The following is a 21164-nucleotide window of genomic DNA, read 5'->3' on the forward strand; positions in this document are numbered from 1 at the left end:
CAAAATTGTGCTGATGTAAAGTAGACATGTGGGAAATGTTACTTATTAAGTATTTTGTGTGACATATCTCTGTGATTGAATTGCATAAAAAATCAAAGTTGGAAAATTGCGAAATTTTCAAAATTTTCGCCAAATTTCCGTTTTTTTTCACAAATAAAACAATGTCAGAATCACTGGGATCCGTTGAAGCGTTCGAGTTATAACCTCATAAAGGGACAGTGGTCAGAATTGTAAAAATTGGCCTGGTCATTATCGTGCAAACCACCCTTGGGGGTAAAGGGGTTAAATGTATCATTCTTTCTTAGAAATGCACAGTCCCATCTTGCACAATCAGGATGTCTCTTCATGCTCACCATCCTAGAGACTGCTTATTCTACCTGCGAGACTGGGAGGTGTCTCGTCTGCAAGATCTTCTTCAGGTAAGCAAATTCTCTGACATGTCTGTCTTGGCTCTCCTTTATACATGATGATAATGTAATGGTAAAACATTTTTACTTGGAAAAACCTAACATATGAAACCTAACCTACTATGCATAGTATATTACTCTCCATGAAACTGAGGTGCACCTCTGCAAAATGAGTCAAGTGCCTAATTGTAGGTAGGGTAATGATTCATTTCTGTAATTTACAAGTGAGTATGATTCATTTGGGGATAGGTTTGTATTGTCTTGGTTACAAAACGTTACCTTGCCACCTCCCCCCCCCCTGTTCCCCTGCCCCCTCCTTGATATCACATTTTTTTCATATCCAGAATTTAAAGCACACCTCCAGAGTCACAAAAAAATGATTATAATTCAGGACTCTGAGTATACTCATTTGTGTAAATCAGTCTGGATTTGGTCATACATCGGGTTTTTGCTGCTTTTTTTCTGAAAATTTATTAGGGCAAAAAAACAAAGCTTTTTACAGTACCAGCACAGTGAATGGGATCTCAATCACATGCTGCTTATTTTTTTTTCCGTGTAGATTTGAATCCGTTTCAAATCTGCAGTTTGTCTATCCTTTTAGAGTTTTTGCAGCATTTTTCATCTGTTCAAATGAGAAAAAAATGCATCAAAAATTCATGTATTTTTCGCAGCGTATTTCCTGCCAACACTGCAGTATCCACTGCAGAAATATCTGCTGCAAATACTAAATGTGATAGCGTATGCTCTTAGTAATTTCTGACAATAACCCACAGTATGGAGCACTGTAGTATGTGCCGTGGACTACATTAAATGGCGACATTGTTATCACTTTTAAGTTTTAGCTACCGTCTTCACTGCAGGAGCGAGCATGTAAAATCTTGTGATGCTTGCTCCAGCACTGAAGATGGTAGAGTAGCCGCTCATTGGCTGCAGCATGCACCACTATTTTTATTTTAATATGGGTCCTGAATCGATTAAAGGGGGGGGTAGTCCAGTAGTGGACAACCCCTTAAGGCTAAGGATTTTTAGCGTTTTTTCGTCCGTTTTCCATCGAAAAAATGCCCAAAAAACTCTTACATAAGCATCCCATCATTTTTAATGCATTCCACATTTTTTGTGCACATGCTGCGTTTTTTCCCACTACGGAATCGCATTCCGGAAAGAAATGCAGCATGTTCATTCTTTGTGTGGAATCGCGGGGATTCCGCACACATAGGAATGCATTGATCCGCTTACTTCCTGCATGGGACTATGCCCACCATGCGGGAAGCAAGCAGATGATGTGCAGTTGGTACCCAGGGTGGAGGAGAGAGACTCTCCTTCAGGCCTTGGGAACCATATACCTATTTAAAAAAAAAAAATAATTAAAATAAAAAATCTTGATATTCTCACCTTCCGGCGGCCCCGGTAGTGTTCCTGCTCCTCACGATGCCAGGGATGCTTTGCGGCAATGACCTGTGATGACGTAGCGGTCTCGCGAGACCGCTACATCATCTGGGGTCATTGCCGCGAGGCATTACTGGGAACGGGAGCTGCCGGGAGGAGCGGGAAGGCTGCGGGAGACACCGGAAGGTGAGAATATCATGATATTTTTATTTTAACATTAGATGTTTTTACTATTGATGCTGCATAGGCTGCATCAATAGTAAAAAGTTGGTCACACTTATCAAATACTATGTTTGACAAGTGTAACCAACCTGTCAATCAGTTTTCCAAGTGATGCTAGAGATCGCTTGGAAAACGCTAGCATTCTGCAAGCTAATTACACTTGCAAAACGCTAGTGTTTAGCGGGAATATGCATGCCAATTCCGCATGCGTATTTCCCACAGCAGGGAGTTGCAGAATTGCAGTGGAAATTTCAGCGGAAGTTCTGCAACGTGTGCACATAGCCTAAAGCTTTAACTTTCTGCAGCTTAGAATGCCTCTATGCTTGTGATTCAGCTTTATTATGCACAGTACACCCATCGTTTTTTCTTTTTTCCTTCTGAAACCTCTCTGATATTCCTTCTTTTACTAAATCTTTGTCTACTTTATGCTCACAATTATCAGTCACTTCTTATATCTGTTTTATCCTGTTCTTGATTCCTGAGATGTTCTGTGTCTTTCACTCAGATGTTTAATGTGGCCTTTAACACAGATCCCCCTGCTGGAACACAAGCTGGACCTGGAGGTATGTGGGGATAATATCCCGCTTTATTAATTGCTGTATCAGAGAACACCGTGTCAGAATAATCTAACATTCAGAAACATATGCTCTACTAAGTTAAAGTATGTCAACCATGTAGCAGTTTTAGGCTACATAGATAAAAAGATTTGGCAGATTTTTTTTTTATATATATTTTATAGTTACCAGAGCTCTGGTTTGTCTGACTTAGAGCTCCAAATCCTTGGTATAGCCATACAGTTAAAGACAGGGGTCCCCAACCTGTAGCTTAAGATCCACATGTGGCTCACGGGCCCGTGATATGTGGCTCGCAACTGTCTGCCAGCTTTGTGCATTAGGTCTATAGAATGGTGACTTTTGTGTGTAGTCCTGCACAGAAGACTTGATCTGAAAGGGGTAATAATAATATAAAGGGGTTATAATACTATAACGGTGTGATTTCAGTGGAAAAGCTTTGGCTGTCATTATACCGGTAATAGGGGGCTCGGTGTCACTACTGTGAGTGGGGCAGGAGCTGGATGTGACTCGCGACCTTCTTTCATAACTGAATGTGGCTCTCAAGGTGAGAAAGGTTGGGGACCTCTGATTAAAGAGAAACTGACAGCTGATAAATGCTGCTCGATCCACGGATAACATGTATCAGACAGTGGTTGTATGGTTTCAGGCACATACCGTATTTTTCCGACCATAAGACGCTTTTCCTCCAAATTTGGGAGGAAAGTGTGGGTGCGTCTTATGGTACGGATGTAGCATGTGGGGAGGGGGGCAGCAGTGAGTGGGATCGCACTGTTATCCCACTTCAGGATGTCCCCGCTGCCCAGAATCAACGCTGGAGAAACCATGTGCTCCCGATGATTAAGTGCAGTGAATATTCATTAGCGGCTCCCCGCCCACCTATCAGCTGAGCTGTGAGCGGGGAGCAGCAAATGCTTAAGCAGGGACACACATGGCTTCTCCAGCGCTGATTCCTGCAGCAGCTGGGCAGGTCTGTGTGTCTGGGGGAGAGGAGGCAGCAGCAGGGGCCAACGGAGAGAGGAGATGGCTGCATACCTGCCTGCCATGCCTGGGCTGGACTCTGAGTTCTGTGCAGGAGGACCTGTGATGATGTCAGGAGTGGGCGGGCTGGAGCATCACATGGCAGCTCAGAGCCCTCCCTCTTCTTGACATCATCACAGGTCCTTTAGGCTCTCCAGTCTCCACTAGAATCTGCAGCTTCCTCATAACCTGTGCTGTGGAAAGGAAAGAGGGACTGCTCTGTGTGCAGTCATGGGACGCTCCAGCTTTAACCTCACCACAGTGTGGCTGGCTGCCACATTTAAGAGGTTAGTCTTTACAAAACACAATAAAGCACTCTGCCACTCCTTTGGTGAACTATAACTCCCAGCATGTCATAGGATCTGCAGGACATGCTGGGAGTTATAGTTCTCCCATGGGATTTTAAAGCAGCACTCCAGTGTTATTTTGCAGTGCTGGAGTGGTGCTTTAAATATAAGCCCTGTGCCCCCATTCTTATACTCACCCTCCAGCATCTTCATATAGTGCTTTACAGACACCACACTGGTCCAGCAGCTTCCAACATAATAACATACTATTATATATAACACCACATATAATAGTATGTCATTTATGTTATTAAATGTTTTACCACATTTTTTAGCTTCAAATATTTTTTTTCCCTATTTTCCACCTCTAAAACCTGGGTGCGCCTTATAGTCCGGTGCGTCTTATAGTCCGAAAAATACGGTAATTTAATAGCTGCCGGGGACCAAGCCGCCTGGGAGACTAGACCCCGGCTTCTTTTCCGCATTCGCTGCCCTGGAGTGACAGGTCTCTAACTGCATGCTTGTATATTACTCCAGAGGGCAGGTGGGGAGAAGCTGCCTGTCCAACCAGTCTTCCTTTTAAATGCTTCTATTTGTCAGCCTCCACTAGAGTTATAATGCTCCTTAGATGTTAGCCAAACACCCATATGGCTGACAGCAGTTTACATATCTATTGTCGGATTGTCCCTTTAATGTGGCTAAATATCTATTAACTCCTTTGTCCTTGAACATGTTGATGCATTTAGAGTAGTAGGAGAAAATAATTGCCATCCAACCTATCTGCGGAGATGTCAGGCCCCTTACAAGACATGCCAGATCATATTGTATGTTTATATAGCTTGTAAAAGAAGCTAACTTTTGAGTGACGTTCATATATAATAATAATTTATAATAATAATAATTTTTATTGATATAGCACCAACATATTCCACAGTGCATATATCTAAAATATATACATTTAGATACAGTGTACATGAAAAATTGAGTGACTTTGTACATACAGTGTATTCTTTACTGATCTGAAGTGACAACCTGTGTTAGAGTCCAGAGCTGCATGCGTAATTCTGCTGTTTTTTTTTTATTTATTGAAAGCCGCTAAGAAGCTTGCATGCAGACATATCACATTTTAGCTGGACTCTTATGTGAGATGGTAGAGAGCCTGGTGGAAATATAACACTTCCCAAAGGGAAAATCACTAGAGCAATGAAACAAGCAAAGAATTCTGGGAGATTTCAGCTCTGAGGCATGCAGGACTGCTACTGCAGCTCTGAGCTGTAATACAGACTGTAAATTGGGGAAAGTAAAAAGTGCATAGATTTTATTTACACAGTTGTTCAATGTGTAGAAATGTATACAGTCATTCCATCTACTAATGCTCAGCCACTTCTTCAACCTTTCTTTACACATAAGACTTAGCTTTGTCTTTGCTTCTATTTTGCAATTGTCTTATGAAGGTGGATGTCGCGTGATGGAGCAGAAAGAGACTATTGATGGATTAACAGATGAAGCCTGTGGAAAGCAGACTGTCCATGGGTATGCGGGGTTGTGTGAGTAAGTATTGGATACGCACTTTGTCTTCTCTTGGCTATTACTATTTCCTTTTTCATTGGTTCCAGTGTACGGCAAAGATGTACATGTTGGGGTCTTAACCCCTTCATGACCTTGGGATTTTTCGTTTTTCCGTGTTCGTTTTTCACTCCCTTCCTTCCCAGAGCCATAACTTTTTTATTTTTCCGTCAATTTGGCCATGGGAGGGCTTATTTTTTGCGGGACGAGTTGTACTTTTGAACGACATCATTGGTTTTAGCATGTCGTGTACTAGAAAACGGGAAAAAAATTCCAAGTGCGGTGAAATTGCAAAAAAAGTGCAATCCCACACTTGTTTTTTGTTTGGCTTTTTTGCTAGGTTCACTAAATGCTAAAACTGACCTGCCATTATGATTCTCCAGGTCAGTACGAGTTCATAGACACCTAACATGACTAGGTTCTTTTTTATCTAAGTGGTGAAAAAAAATTCCAAACTTTGCTAAAAAAAAAAAAAAAATTGTGCCATTTTCCAATACCCGTAGCGTCTCCATTTTTCGTGATCTGGGGTCGGTTGAGGGCTTATTTTTTGCGTGCCGAGATGACGTTTTTAATGATAGCATTTCGGTGCAGATACGTTCTTTTGATCGCCCGTTATTGCATTTTAATGCAATGTCGCGGCGACCAAAAAAACGTAATTCTGGCGTTTTGAATTTTTTTCCCGCTACGCTGTTTAGCGATCAGGTTAATGCTTTTTTTTAGTTGATAGATCGGGCGATTCTGAGCGCGGTGATACCAAATATGCGTAGATTTTATATTTTTTTTTATTGATTTATTTTGATTGGGGCGAAAGGGGGGTGATTTAAACTTTTATATTTTTTTTATTTTTTTAACATTTTTTTCAACTTTTTTTTTTACTTTTGCCATGCTTCAATAGCCTCCATGGGAGGCTAGAAGCAGGCACAGCACGATCGGCTCTGCTACATAGCAGCGATCTGCTGATCGCTGCTATGTAGCAGAAATGGAGGTGTGCTGTGAGCGCCGACCATAGGATGGCGCTCACAGCCACCGGCGTTCAGTAACCATAGAGGTCTCAAGGACCTCTATGGTTACAATGGAGACGCATCGCCGACCCCCGATCATGTGACGGGGGTCGGCGATGACGTCATTTCCGGCCGCCCGGCCGGAAGCGGTAGTTAAATGCCGCTGTCTGCGTTTGACAGCGGCATTTAACTAGTTAATAGGTGCGGGCAGATCGCGATTCTGCCCGCGCCTATTACGGGCACATGTCAGCTGTTCAAAACAGCTGACATGTCCCGGCTTTGATGCGGGCTCACCGCGGAGCTCTGCATCAAAGCAGGGGATCTGACCTAGGACGTACTATCCTGTCCGAGGTCAGATAGGGGTTAATATCTGCTCTATCCTGCTCCAGACCTGATAGTAGGAATAGAGAATTCGCCAATTCAGATTGCACAGTGTCAGATAATAACGACGCCATGTATTCTGCCTTTCCTAGGTCTCATTATAAGGAGTATTTAGTGAGTCAGATTAATAATTTGGCTCTGGATCCTTGTGTTCTCTATGACTTGGAAGAAACTATCACTGTATGTAAACGCTACCTCCAAAAATGCCCCAATCGTGAGATCAGTGAAGATGATATAACTTACAAGGAAAGACTTGTAAAGGTGAGGCGATGTTAATATTGTATATGACTGTTCCCTTGTCGGTTGGGTCACAAATAATACATCATCTCCTGTCCATTTGACCTAATGGTCTGCTTCTCTTTTTAGGTGCTGATGATTGAGATGCCACTAAATCCAATTGCTCAAAGAAATCACCATCCATAAAACTTTACTTTTTACCCGCGGAAAAATAAATATTGTAAATGTGATATTTATCCATTAAATAAAAGTAGATGTATACTTTTATCTTTTCTGTATGCATCATAGATTGGATATGTTTATTTTGAAACCATTTTCTATTGTGAACGCGCCTTCATACCAGATATGATCAGTTAATTGTTTCTGTGTAGAAGGTTTAATGCATGCACAACAATTATTTCTGTGATAAATGTTTTAGGAATCTGTGGAATCCCTGCTGCTGAGATTATTCTTCATTCTTTTGACAGCAGGAGTGTTCGGCCCTCGTCCCTTACTGGCTAACAAAAGCCAATTCTGTAGAGTCCAGCTGTTTCTCTACATTGTTCTTGGATGCCCTTGTCAAATGTGTTGCTGACAAAACAGCTAAAAGAGAACCAAAAATATAGTTTTATTAAAAAATGTAATTCTAGTTGTGTGTTTACTTATTTCAGTGCTGCTGTAAAAGTCTGAAAAATCTTTTTCAATGGAAGCAAGCTGCCATCTTTTGGCTTCTCACCGATCCCTCTGCTCCACGCATGCACTTGCGCAGGCAGAGACCGGACGCGTGCTGCTCCCGGGGATATAGTGCTAATTTATTAGAAGACTTTTCCTTACCTTCTGCAGCTTCACTGCCTGTGGTCTGATCTTAGTGATCAAAGCAAAGACCAATGTAATAGTGATAGACAGAGAAGCTGCTGACAGGCAGGGACAATGACAATATACGTATTTCTTCTGGAGCCAGTGGTGGTCTGAGAAAGTGCAGCCATGTCCCTGGGAGCCAGGTGAATGAGGACCCTTCTTGATCTCTCTATCCTCACTAAGCAGTGAGATCTTTCAAGTTATTGTGGGAGATCCCGGTTTAGTGAGGTGAGAGACCGTGTTCCAATATACGCCGCTCGCTGGGACATCACTGCACCTTCTGAGAAAACAGACCACTTCAGCATCATATATTACATTTGTCCCTGCCATTTGGCAGCTTGTCTATCAGTATTGGTGGAATCAGGGTCTCTGTCCCTACATCATGCTGACATATTCCCTTTAACAACCTCATGAGTGTCAAGAGTATGACTGCACGATGTTGCCGGCTGCAAAGCTAAAACTCAGCCTACCTGCAGTGGGCAATGGCTGCACGATTCTGAAACAAATTCATGTGGCTATCGGCCACTGTAGACGGTTGGAGTTTCTGCCTCTGTCAGCCGCACCATCATCCTAAGGGCTCGCTTATTCAAGTGTATAAATTGGACTAGTGAAATCTGGTTAAAAATCGGATAGCACTCGCACCTATGTTATATTGTGGGGCAGTGGAGATCTGCGATTTTTATTCTCAAATGCGAATCGGACTGAGGAAAAAAAAACGCAGCATTCTGAGTGCATCCGAGAATTGCACTCACCCTTACAAGTCTATGGGTACTTGTGAAACATCGCACTGCACTTGGATGTCATCCGAGTGCAGTCCAACTGACCACGGACACCGGCAATGGTGGAGATGGAGAAATTACTTTCTCAGTCTCCTCCGCACCTGTGCTGTGATTCTCTCATGCGAGAGAATTGAAGAACAGTGCACTGACACTCGGCTTAAACTTAGTCCCACTATGACACTTGAATATTTTACACATTGATCTCTTGACTAATACATTGCAATACTAATGTATTGCAGTGCATTAGACCTGTCAGTTTTACACTGGTACTTGGCTTGTTCGGCTCTGCATAAGGCAGGGTCTAACAGACCACCATAGCTGGCAGACCAGGATGCCGTTATTTGGCTTCGAAGTTGCCATAAGCACAGGTTTCAATGGTTGCCATAAACCCTGTATGACGATGGAGATAGAGGAAGCATGTAGGTGTTTACTATTGCCACCTAAACAGACTGAAGATATGGCTGAACTCTTTTTACTTCAGATGTCTTTGTTCTCAAACAAGTAGAACAGCATAGTGATCATGGGAGATTTTAACTATCCAGATATTTGTTGGGAATCTCAGGAAAAAGCAACGGGTCTAGGAAATTCTTCTTTTCTCTCTCTGACAGCTTTAGCTTTCAAAAGGTGAACAAGAGAATTTGCCATCTTCATCTTGGACCTAATTTTTATCAACAGGGAAAAAATGGTCGAGGATCATGCCATCCTCGAACCAGCGAGGACTCAAGACTTTGTGGTTGAACTTCAGAATGGCAGATTTTAATGGACTCAGAAAAAAGGGTAGGAAAGGTTCAATGGCTGGATGTTCTAAAGGACTGAAATGTCCAAGAAAGAATGGAGATTTTGCTGAAATGAAATTCTCACTGCACAATCAGTTAAAATCCCAAAATGAACATGCACATATAAGATGTGAAGTAATTTGGATAGGATAGTAATTTGGGTGTTACTATAACAGTTTCATTGCGCACAGTTTCCACACTGCGTACGATCTATGTATTTGTGACTTATTTTCCGATAGAGATTTTGTGATCTTATATGTGCATGTTCAATATCTTTATATTTATGTTTTTGTAACTGATTTTAATACTCACTGTTTTGATTGTTCCCTTGATATGCACCTGTTTTCTGCCTGCTCTGGACGGGATACACGTTGCAGGGGGCGGAGCCTTTGTGCTTATCTCACCTGACGTTGTTCCCGTCCAGTGTGGACCCGTAGAAGCGCCGGTGTGGGCGCGAAACGGCTGTTGTCCTCTCCCCCGCTCACCTCCTCTATTTTGTCTCCCCCGTGCCGTGAAGATGGTCTCACGTTTGCTTTAATAAAAGGTAAAGCCCGCTTCACAGGATCGGTGAGTGTTGCCACGTCCCTCTTCATTTCTGATCTACAAATTATTTGGTATTATTATCTTCATTTAATTTGTCTTAAGTGAAAAAACACAAAAAGAACTGTCCTAGAGCCAAATTGGATATAATTCCACACCAAATATAAAAAAGGGGGTGGACAAAAGTATTCACACTGTTCGAAAAATCATGTGATGCTTCTCTATTTTGTGTAATTAACAGCAGCTTTAACTTAACTGTGGTATCTAACAGGTGTTGACAATAACTAAATCACACTTGCAGCCAGTTGGCATGGATTAAAGTTTACTCAACCTCTGTCCTGTGTCCTTGTGTGTACCACATTGAGCATGAAGACCAAAGAACTGTCTGAGGACTTGAGAAGCCAAATTGTGAGGAAGCATGAGCAATCTCAAGGCTACAAGTCCATCTCCAAAGACCTGAATGTTCCTGTGTCTACCGTGTGCAGTGTCATCAAGAAGTTTAAAGCCCATGGCACTGTGGCTAACCTCCCTAGATGTGGACGGAAAAGAAAAATTTACAAGAGATTTCAACGAAAGATTGTGCGGATGTTGAATAAAGAACCTCGACTAACATCCAAAGAAGTTCAAGCTGCCCTGCAGTCCAAGGGTACAACAGTGTCAACCCGTATTATCCGTCGGCATCTGAATGAAAAGGGACTGTAAGGTAGGAGACTCAGGAAGACCCCACTTCTTACCTGAGACATAAAAAAGCCAGGCTGGAGTTTGCCAAAACTTACCTGAAAAGGCCTAAAATGTTTTGGAAGAATGTTCTCTGGTCAGATGAGACAAAAGTAGAGCTTTTTGGGCAAAGGCATCAACATAGAGTTTCCAGGAGTAAAAAAAGAGGCATTCAAAGAAAAGAACACGGTCCCTACAGTCAAACATGGCGGAGGTTCCCTGATGTTTTGGGGTTGCTTTGCTTCGTCTGGCACTGGACTGCTTGACCGTGTGCATGGCATTATGAAGTCTGAAGACTACCAAGAAATTTTGCAGCATAATGTAGGGCCCAGTGTGAGAAAGCTGGGTCTCCCTCAGAGGTCATGGGTCTTCCAGCAGGACAATGACCCAAAACACACTTCAAAAAGCACTAGAAAATGGTTTGAGAGAAAGCCCTGGAGACTTCTATGGTGGCCAGCAATGAGTCCAGACCTGAATCCCATAGAACACCTGTGGAGAGATCTAAAAATGGCAGTTTGGAGAAGGCACCTTTCACATATCAGGGACCTGGAGCAGTTTGCCAAAGAAGAATGGTCTAAAATTCTAGCAGAGCATTGTAAGAAACTCATTGATGGTTAAAGGAAGTGGTTGGTCGCAGTTATTTTGGCTAAAGGTTGTGCAACCAAGCATTAGGCTGAGGGTGCCAATACTTTTGTCTGGCCCATTTTTAGAGTTTTGTGTGAAATGATCAATGTTTTGCTTTTTGCTTCATTCTCTTTTGTGTTTTTTCATTTAAGACAAATTAAATGAAGGTAATAATACCAAATAATTTGTGTTTGCAATCATTTTCAGGAAGAAAATGAGTATTATCTGACAGAATTGCAGGGGTGTCAATACTTTTGGCCATGACTGTATATATATATTCAGTGACACACATACCTCTCTGTGTTCGTCATCTCATTAACCCCTTTACCCCCAAGGGTGGTTTGCACGTTATGGACCGGGCCAATTTTTACAATTCTGACCACTGTCCCTTTATGAGGTTATAACTCTGGAACGCTTCAACGGATCCCGGTGATTCTGACATTGTTTTCTCGTGACATATTGTACTTCATGATAGTGGTAAAATTTCATTGATATTACTTGCGATTATTTGTGAAAAAAACGGAAATATGGCGAAAATTTTGCAATTTCTTTATCGCCTCTCATTGGGGGACACAGGAACCATGGGGTGTATGCTGCTGCCACTAGGAGGCTGACACTATGCAAATAAAAAAGTTAGCTCCTCCTCTGCAGTGTACACCCTACCGACTGGCATTATACTCTCCAGTTTAGCTTAGTGTCAGTAGGAGGTGGACACGGGTCTTTCATTAGACCCTTATCTACCTCAATGTGCGTCGTTCCTTTTCAGGTTTTCCGGAAGGGATACAGGGTGAAGTCACACCTGTAGTCCCACAAGGCGGACTATGAGTACGGCGTGTACTGCCACCCCGTATCCTCATAGATCCCTCAGCAGGACCAAGAGCCTGGCACACAAGCGTGCTCAGAAGTCCGGTCCTGGCCCGTCCCCCACCCACTCGCCTACCAGAGCCTGTCGGTCGGAGGAGACGAGGACGTCCATCACAGCTCCTATGGACGTCTGATACCTTCTCAAGGTTAGTAGCAGACGACGGGGGATTTTACTAGGTGAGTATTTCTAAAGGGGTTCCCAGGACTCAGCGCGGGGTCATCGCTGCATTTGCAGCACTTTCCCCGTTCCCTACGCTGTGGCTCTTTCTGACGTGGCCTTTTTCTGCCAGCCGCGCTACCTTTCCATGCCCCACCGCGTTCCTCCAGCGGTCGCCGTTCTTCCTTCAGGCCCCGGCCCGGGGCCTGCTTGCGGCACACTCCTGCCTGCAGCTTTTCCCTCAGCGGCCTTTCCCGGGGCCTACTTGCGACGTACCACCTGCCCTCAGCGTTCCCCCCCCTCAGCGTACTATGCGGCGGCCGCTCAGGCGTCGCTCACCTCCACAGCCAGCACCGTTGCTTCCGGCGGTCGCCGGCGCCTAATTTAGGCCCCGGCTTTTCCGGGGCCTACTCCGGCGACTTCACTGGCGGCAGCGCTCCCTCTCTTAAATGCGGCGGATGCCGCGCCGCTCTGCCGGGCAGCGTTTGCGCCACAGGGATCTTCTCTCCGGTCACCGGGACCTACTCCGGCGACTCTAAACCGGCGGCAGCGCTCTGCTTCATGCGGCGGCTTCCGCGCCGCTCTGCCGGGCAGTGTCTGAGCCGCGGGGGTTCTTCTCAGCGGGCACCGGCTTCTAATATAGGCCCCGGCTTTCCCGGGGCCTACTTCCGGTGCCGCGCTCCGCCCACTTCCTTTTTCATCGGGCGGGCTTTCTCCCGCCCGACAATCTGTGCCCTGCTTTTCCCCACCCACCGGCACCATCTCGACTGGCTCCGCCCCTTCCTCGACGCCGGCTGCCGGACACTCAGGGCACGAGTCTTTCTCTATCGTGCCACACACCTGCGCCGGAGAACTCCGCAGAGCGATCCTTTCTGGGGGCACAGCACACCATCTGCACCGGAGATCCACAGCATCTTCCTACAGGCCTACAGCATCCTGGTATCTGTGCTTTTCGTCTGCCGTGAGTAGCTCTGCACTGCAGACTGACACCCCCCTCTGCCCCACTGTCCCCTAACCCTGTGGCATTTTCTTCAGGGACCTCTGCAAATGTCTAACTCTAAGGGGGTCCTCCTACTTCTTCCTCTTCTGCCTCCGCTCTGTCAGGCCTGCAGCAACCTGATTGTTCCCACCGCTCCTAAGATCCCCCGGCCAATCCGCCCGAGAGTGATACCCCCATCCCAGGCTGGGCTTCCTCTCTGTCCCAATCGGTGGCTGATCTAACTCTGGCGTCTCAAACTTTGGTGTCCGTGCTGGATCGGTTACCCCTGCAGACCTTGCAGTAGCCAGCGGGTCGCAGGAAGCTCCGTCCGAGCCCTCCATTGCTAGCCGCAAAAGGTCCAGACAGGAACGCCGGTCTGAGTCCTCTTCTCGCTCCATCTCGCCACTCGGTCCTCCTCTGCAGTCGGCGTCCTCCCGATCCTCCTCCCCTGAGTCAGGCGAGGCGTTCTCTGATGCGCCTTCGGAGCATGTTTCGGAGTTGGATTCCAACCAGATCGCTACCATGAGGGATGGTTCAGAATCTCATTGGAGCGATAAATCTAACCTGTGTGGCATCAAGGAGTCCTCTACGGAACCCGAAGACTAGGCGGTTTCGTTTAGATGGGCTAAACCACCTTCCAAGTTTTTCGCTCCTCACCCGGAATTCGAGGAGATTATGACCAGAGAAAGAGAGAACCCGACCAGACTCTTTCAGAGAGGAAAGCGACTTGGCGTTTTATATCTCTTTTCTCCGGAGCTCACCGCTAATTGGACGGCTTCTCCCTTGGGGGATCCTCCGGTTTCTAGACTATCCACCAACACTGTCCTCCCACTGTCCGGCGGAACATCTCTGAAGGATTCTAACGATAGTCTTAGAATCTTTCGAGAAGTCAGCCTTTGAAGCTGCCGCAGCCAGTCTTTGCCCGGCCTTTGCTTCCACTTGGGTTTCTAAATCCATATCCAAATGGGCCAAACAGCTCCGTCAGGGCATTCTGAACGGGGTTCCTTCCAGACAGCTGGCGGGACTTGCCAACCAGATTTCTCACGCGGGTGAATATCTGGTCTCAGCCTATCTGGACGCCGCGTCTTGTGCGGCTCAGGCGTCCAGCAATGCGGTTGCCATCCGCCGGACCGTTTGGCTTAAGGCCTGGCAGGCGGATTTGTCCTCTAAAAAGTCCCTTACCAGCCTGCCTTTTCAGGGGTCTCGTCCTTTTTGGTTCTAAGCTGGACCAAATCATTAAGGACGCTACTGGGGGCACAGGCTCCCTTCTTCCCCAGGCCAAGCCTTGTCGCCTCTCCTTTAGACGTCAATTTCGGCCTTTTCGTCGCTTCGCGGCATCAAACTCCTTCTCCCAGCAGCATCAAAGGCCACAGGCACGCCAAGAGAAGAAGGCGGCATCCTTTAGGCCCACTCCTTCCTGGCGTCCTCGCTACTCCCAGGGTAGACCCTCCAGGACTGGACCTGACTTTCGGCTAGTCGACATCCCACCTCCCCGGCTGGGCGGCCGTCTCCTCTTCTTCAGGGACGTCTGGATCTCCTCAGTAGAGGACGCATGGGTCAGAGAAGTTGTATCCTCGGATACAAGATAGAGTACGTTTCTCGACCCCGGGATCGATTCTTAGAATCCCGAACTCCAAGAGATCCCGCTTTAGTTCCAGGTTTCTTCGCAGCCATCACTTCTCTCCTCAAAGCCGGGGTAATTGTTCCCGTCCCAGAAAAAGAGCGGTTCACAGGTTTCTATTCCAACCTTTTTGTGGTACCGAAAAAAAAAAAAAAAAAAAAAGACGGCAGGGTGCGTCCCATTCTGGACCTCAAATTACTGAACAGGAGAGTTTGTCTGAAGCACTTCAGGATTGAATCCCTTCGTTCAGTAATTGCTTCCATGGAGGCTCAGGAATTTCTGTGTTCCATAGATATTCAGGACGCCTACCTCCACGTTCCGATATTTCCGGGACATCACCGAGACCTGCGGTTTGCAGTGCTTCAGGAACATTTTCAGTTTGTCGCCCTGCCGTTCGGTCTTGCAACCGCCCCAAGAGTTTTCATGAAGATCATGGCGGCGCTGACGGCCATCTTGAGGGTCAGAGGCCTGGTTCTGTTTCCATACCTCGACGACATCCTCATCAAGGCTCTGTCCTTTTCTCAGGCTCAGGAAAGCCTGTCCATCGTCGAAACCCTAGCCCGTTTCGGGTGGCCGGTCAACCGGAAGTAGCCCTGCCTTATTCCTCAACACATCATCTTTCTGGGCGTGCTCTTCGACACTCATCAGAGGAAGGTCTTTCTTCCCAAAGACAAGCGATCCTTCCAGTCCCTGGCAGGTGTTGATGACGGACGCCAGCCTGCTCGGCTGGGGTGCGGTGTTTCGCCACCTGACTGTACGGGGCCGCTGGTCGGTGCAGGGGTAACCTTGCTGATCATTGTCCTCGAGATCCGGGCCATTTTTCTGTCCCTTCGTCACTGGAAAAGGATTCTCAGGGGTATTCCAATTCGAATCCAGACGGACAATGCCACGGCGGTGGCATATGTCAACCATCAAGGGGGGCCTCGGAGCTCCTTGGCCAAGGTATCCCAGGTCATCCTCTGGGCAGTGGCAACAGTTCTGGTGATATCCGCGGTGCATATCCCCGGCGTGGACAATTGGGCCGCCGATTTCCTTAGCCGCGAGGGCCTCGCGGCAGGGGAATGGTCCTTGCATCCGGAGGTCTTCCATCAGATTTGTCTTCGATGGGGGACTCCGGACGTGGATCTCACGGCGTCTCGAATGAACAGGAAGGTTCCGCAGTTCATCTCCAGGTCTCGCGATTCTCGCAGTGGGCGTCGACGCTCTGGCCATTCCTTGGTCACAGTTCGTGCTGCCCTACCTGTTCCCACCCCTTCCATTCCTTCCCAGACTGTTGAAGAAGAGCAAAGCGGAAGGGGTGCCGGTCATTCTGATCACCCTGAATTGGCCCTGGAGAGCTTGGTTCGCGGAGCTCGTCAACTTCTCGCGGACGCTCCCTGGCGCCTTCCAGACAGGCCCGATCTGCGGTCTCAGGGTCCGATCTGACACCCGAATTCTCGGTCGCTCCTTTTAACGGCGTGGTTTTTGAGACCGCAGTTCTAGGAGCGTCCGGCCTTTTGGACGGGTGATTCACACCATGATTCAGGCTCGGAAGCCTTCGCCTTCCAGGATCTTCTATTGTACCTGGAAGGCTTACTTCCGTTGGTGCGAGTCCAACCGTGTTTCATCTATGTCCTTTTTCCCTGCCTTCCATTTTTGCTTTTCTTCAGGCAGGACTGGATTCGGGCCTGGCCCTTAGTTCCCTGAAGGGCCAGGTCTCTGCGCTTTCCATCCTTTTGTTTTTCAGAAGACTTTAGCTTCCTGACCACAGGTTAAGACCTTTCCTCAAGGAGTGGCCCACGCTGTTCCTCCGTACAGGGCCCCTGTGGATTCATGGGATTTAAACCTGGTACTGGACGTTCTGAGGGTTTCCCCCTGTGAGCCCCTCAGGGAGATTCCCCTGTTAGTCCTATCTTGGAAGGTGGCCTTTCTTGTGGCCATCACTTCTATCCACTGCGTTTCCGAGTTGGCGGCTCTTTCTTGCCGTCCTCCGTTCTTAGTCATCTACCAGGACAAGGTGGTCCTCAGGCCTCCGCCTCTTCCACCTCAACGAGGACATCGTTCTACCTTCCTTTTGTCCAGCTCCGACTCATTCTTTGGAGCGATAGTTGAACAAGCTGGACCTCGTCAGGGCAGTGGGGATCTACCTGGATAGAACGTCCACTTTCCGAGAGACTGATTCTCTTTTCGTCTTTCCTGATGGCCCGCGCAGAGGCCGACCGGCTTCCAAGGCGACTATTGCTCGCTGGATCAGAACTGCAATTCCGGAGGCTTACCGGGTTAAGTACAGAGTGCCCCCTCCTGGGATTAAGGCTCACTCTACCCGGGCAGTCGGCGCCTCCTGGGCGGTGCACCACAGGGCTTCCGCCCTACAGCTTTGCAAGCGGCAACTTGGTCTTCCATCCACACGTTCGCCAAATTTGACAAGGTCCATACCTACGCTTTGGCGGACGCCAGCCTAGGCAGAGGATCTAGCAGGCGGCAGTGGTGAGTCCTCTGACCTGATGGAAGTCTGTTTTTCCCGCCCTAGGGACTGCTTTGGGACGTCCCATGGTTCCTGTGTCCCCCAATGAGAGGCGATAAAGAAAATAGGATTTTTAGTTGCTTACCGTAAAATCTGTTTCTTGAAGCCTCCATTGGGGGACACAGCTCCCTCCCAATGTTTCTGTTATCATCTGTTCTATGACTGTTCTCACGTTTCAGTTCTCAAGTTTGTGGTTATGGTTTTTCAACCTTTTTCCTTTCTCCTACTGCTTTCTCACTAACTGAAGAGTATAATGCCAGTCGGTAGGGTGTACACTGCAGAGGAGGAGCTAACTTTTTTATTTGCATAGTGTCAGCCTCCTAGTGGCAGCAGCATACACCCCATGGTTCCTGTGTCCCCCAATGGAGGCTTCAAGAAACAGATTTTACGGTAAGCAACCAAAAGTCCTGTTTTTCCAACTTTGAATTTTTATGCAATTAAATCACAGAGATATGTCACACAAAATACTTAATAAGTAACATTTCCCACATGTCTACTTTACATCAGCACAATTTTGGAACCAAAATTTTTTTTTGTTAGGGAGTTATAAGGGTTAAAAGTTGACCAGCAATTTCTCATTTTTACAACACCATTTTATTTTAGGGGCCACATCTCATTTGAAGTCATTTTGAGGGGTCTATATGATAGAAAATACCCAAGTGTGACACCATTCTAAAAACTGCACCCCTCAAGGTTCTCAAAACCACATTCAAGAAGTTTATTAACCCTTCAGGTGTTTCACAGGAATTTTTGGAATGTTTAAATAAAAATTAACATTTTACTTTTTTTCACAAAAAATTTACTTCAGCTCCAATTTGCTTTATTTTGCCAAGAGTTACAGGAGAAAATGGACCCCAAACCTTGTTGTACAATTTGTCCTGAGTACGCTGATACCACATAAGTGGAGGTAAACCACTGTTTGGGCGCATGACAGAGCTTGGAAGCGAAGGAGCGCCATTTGACTTTTTAATGCAAAATTGACTGGAATTGAGATGGGACGCCATGTTGCGTTTGGAGAGCCACTGATGTGCCTAAACATTGAAACCCCCCACAAGTGACACCATTTTGGAAAGTAGACCCCCTAAGGAACTTATCTAGAGGTGTGGTGAGCACTTTGACCCACCAAGTGCTTCACAGAAGTTTATAATGCAGAACCGTAAAAATAAAAAATATTTTTTGGAAAAAAAATGATCTTTTCGCCCCCAATTTTTTATTTTCCCAATGGTAAGAGAAGAATTTGGAACCAAAAAGTTGTTGCACAATTTGTCCTGAGTACTCTGATACCCCATATGTGGGGGTAAACCACTGTTTGGGCGCATGGGAGAGCTCGGAAGGGAAGGAGCGCCGTTTGACTTTTCAATGCAAAATTCACAGGAATTGAGATGAGACGCCATGTTGCGTTTGGAGAGCCCCTGATGTGCCTAAACATTGAAACCCCCCACAAGTGACACCATTTTGGAAAGTAGACCCCCTAAGGAACTTATCTAGATGTGTTGTGAGCACTTTGACCCACCAAGAGCTTCACAGAAGTTTATAATGCAGAGCCGTAAAAATAAAACAAATTTTTTTTCCCACAAATATTATTTTTTAGCCCCCAGGTTTGTATTTTCCCGAGGGGAACAGGAGAAATTGGACCCCAAAATTTGTTGTGCAATTTGTCCTGAGTGCGCTGATACCCCATATGTGGGGGGGAACCACCGTTTGGGCGCATGGGAAGGCTCGGAAGGGAAGGAGCGCCATTTGAAATACAGACTTAGATGGAATGGTCTGCAGGCGTCACATTGCGTTTGCAGAGCCCCTAATGTACCTAAACAATAGAAACCCCCCACAAGTGACCCCATATTGGAAACTAGACCCCCCAAGGAACTTATCTAGATGTGTTGTGAGAACTTTGAGCCCCCAAGTGTTTCACTACAGTTTCTAACGCAGAGCCGTGAAAATAAAAAGAAAAATTCCCCCCAAAATTATTTTTTAGCCCCCAGTTTTGTATTTTCTCGAGGGTAACAGGAGAAATTGGACCCCAAAATTTGTTGTCCAATTTGTCCTGAGTGCGCTGATGCCCCATATGTGGAGGGGAACCACCGTTTGGGCGCATGGGAGGGCTCGGAAGGGAAGGAGCGCCATTTGGAATGCAGACTTAGATGGAATGGTCTGCAGGCGTCACATTGCGTTTGCAGAGCCCCTGATGTACCTAAACAGTAGAAACCCCCAACAAGTGACCCCATATTGGAAACTAGACCCCCAAAGGAACTTATCTAGATGTGTTGTGAGAACTTTGAGCCCACACGTATTTCACTACAGTTTATAACGCAGAGCCGTGAAAATTAAAAAAAAAATTTTTTCCCACAAAACTTATCTTTTAGCCCCCAGTTTTGTATTTTCCCAAGGGTAACAGGAGAACTTGGACCCTAAAAGTTGTTGTCCTATTTGTCCTGAGTACGCTGATACCCCATATATTGGGGTAAACTCCTGTTTGGGCACACGGGAGGCCTCGGAAGGGAAGGAGCACTGTTTTACTTTTTCAACGCAGAATTGGCTGGAATTGAGATCGGACGCCATGTTGCGTTTGGAGAGCCCCTGATGTGTCTAAACCGTGGAAACCCCCCAATTATAACTGAAACCCTAATCCAAACACACCCCTAACTCTAATTCCAACGGTAACCCTAACCACACCTCTAACCCTGACACACCCCTAACCCTAATCCCAACCCTATTCCCAACCGCAAATGTAATCCAAACCCTAACCCTAACTTTAGCCCCAACCCTAACTTTAGCCCCAACCCTAACTGTAGCCTTAACCCTAGCCCTAACCATAACCCTAGCCCTAACCCTAACCCTAGCCCTAACCTCAGCCCTAACCCTAGCCCTAGCCCTAACCCTAATGGGAAAATGGAAATAAATACATTTTTTAAATTTTTTTTACTTTTCACTAACTAAGGGGGTAATGAAGGGGGGTTTGATTTACTTTTATAGCAGATTTTTTAGCGGATTTTTATGATTGGCAGCCGTCACTCACTGAAAGACGCTTTCTATTGCAAAAAATATTTTTTGCGTTACCACATTTTGAGAGCTATAATTTTTCCATATTTGAGTCCACAGAGTCATGTGAGGTCTTGTTTTTTGCGGGACGAGTTGACGTTTTTATTGGTAACACTTTCGGGCACGTGACATTTTTTGATCGCCTTTTATTCCGATTTTTGTGAGGCAGAATTACCAAAAACCAGCTATTCATGAATTTCTTTTGGGGGAGGCGTTTATACCGTTCCGCGTTTGGTAAAATTGATAAAGCCGTTTTATTCTTCGGGTCAGTACGATTACAGCGACATCTCATTTATATCATTTTTTTATGTTTTGGCGCTTTTATACGATAAAAACTATTTTATAGAAAAAATTATTATTTTTGCATCGCTTTATTCTGAGGACTATAACTTTTTTATTTTATTGCTGATGTTGCTGTATGGCGGCTCATTTTTTGCGGGACAAGATGACGCTTTCAGCGGTACCCTGGTTATTTATACCTGTCTTTTTGATCGCGTGTTATTCCACTTTTTGTTCGGCGGTATGATAATAAAGCGTTGTTTTTTGCCTCGTTTTTTTTTTTTTTTTCCTTACGGTGTTTACTGAAGGGGTTAACTAGTGGGCCAGTTTTATAGGTCGGGTCGTTACGGACGCGGCGATACTAAATATG

General features: G+C 46.0%; 1 protein-coding gene across 1 annotated transcript in view; it reads left to right on the forward strand.

The window, feature by feature from the left end:
* RNF31 (ring finger protein 31) overlaps positions 1-7707 on the forward strand; it is a 65039-nt gene extending 57332 nt beyond the window's left edge. Inside the window, exons 18-22 of the mRNA XM_069761904.1 lie at positions 306-419; positions 2521-2578; positions 5349-5445; positions 6935-7103; positions 7209-7707. Of these exons, the coding sequence (XP_069618005.1) occupies positions 306-419; positions 2521-2578; positions 5349-5445; positions 6935-7103; positions 7209-7265 (495 nt within the window). The 3' untranslated portion in view covers positions 7266-7707. The remainder of the gene's footprint in view (positions 1-305; positions 420-2520; positions 2579-5348; positions 5446-6934; positions 7104-7208) is intronic.
* The last annotated feature ends 13457 nt before the right edge of the window (positions 7708-21164 follow it).

The sequence above is a fragment of the Ranitomeya imitator genome, chromosome 1 (assembly GCF_032444005.1).
Source record: "Ranitomeya imitator isolate aRanImi1 chromosome 1, aRanImi1.pri, whole genome shotgun sequence".
In the NCBI taxonomy this organism is placed as follows: Eukaryota; Metazoa; Chordata; class Amphibia; order Anura; family Dendrobatidae; genus Ranitomeya; species Ranitomeya imitator.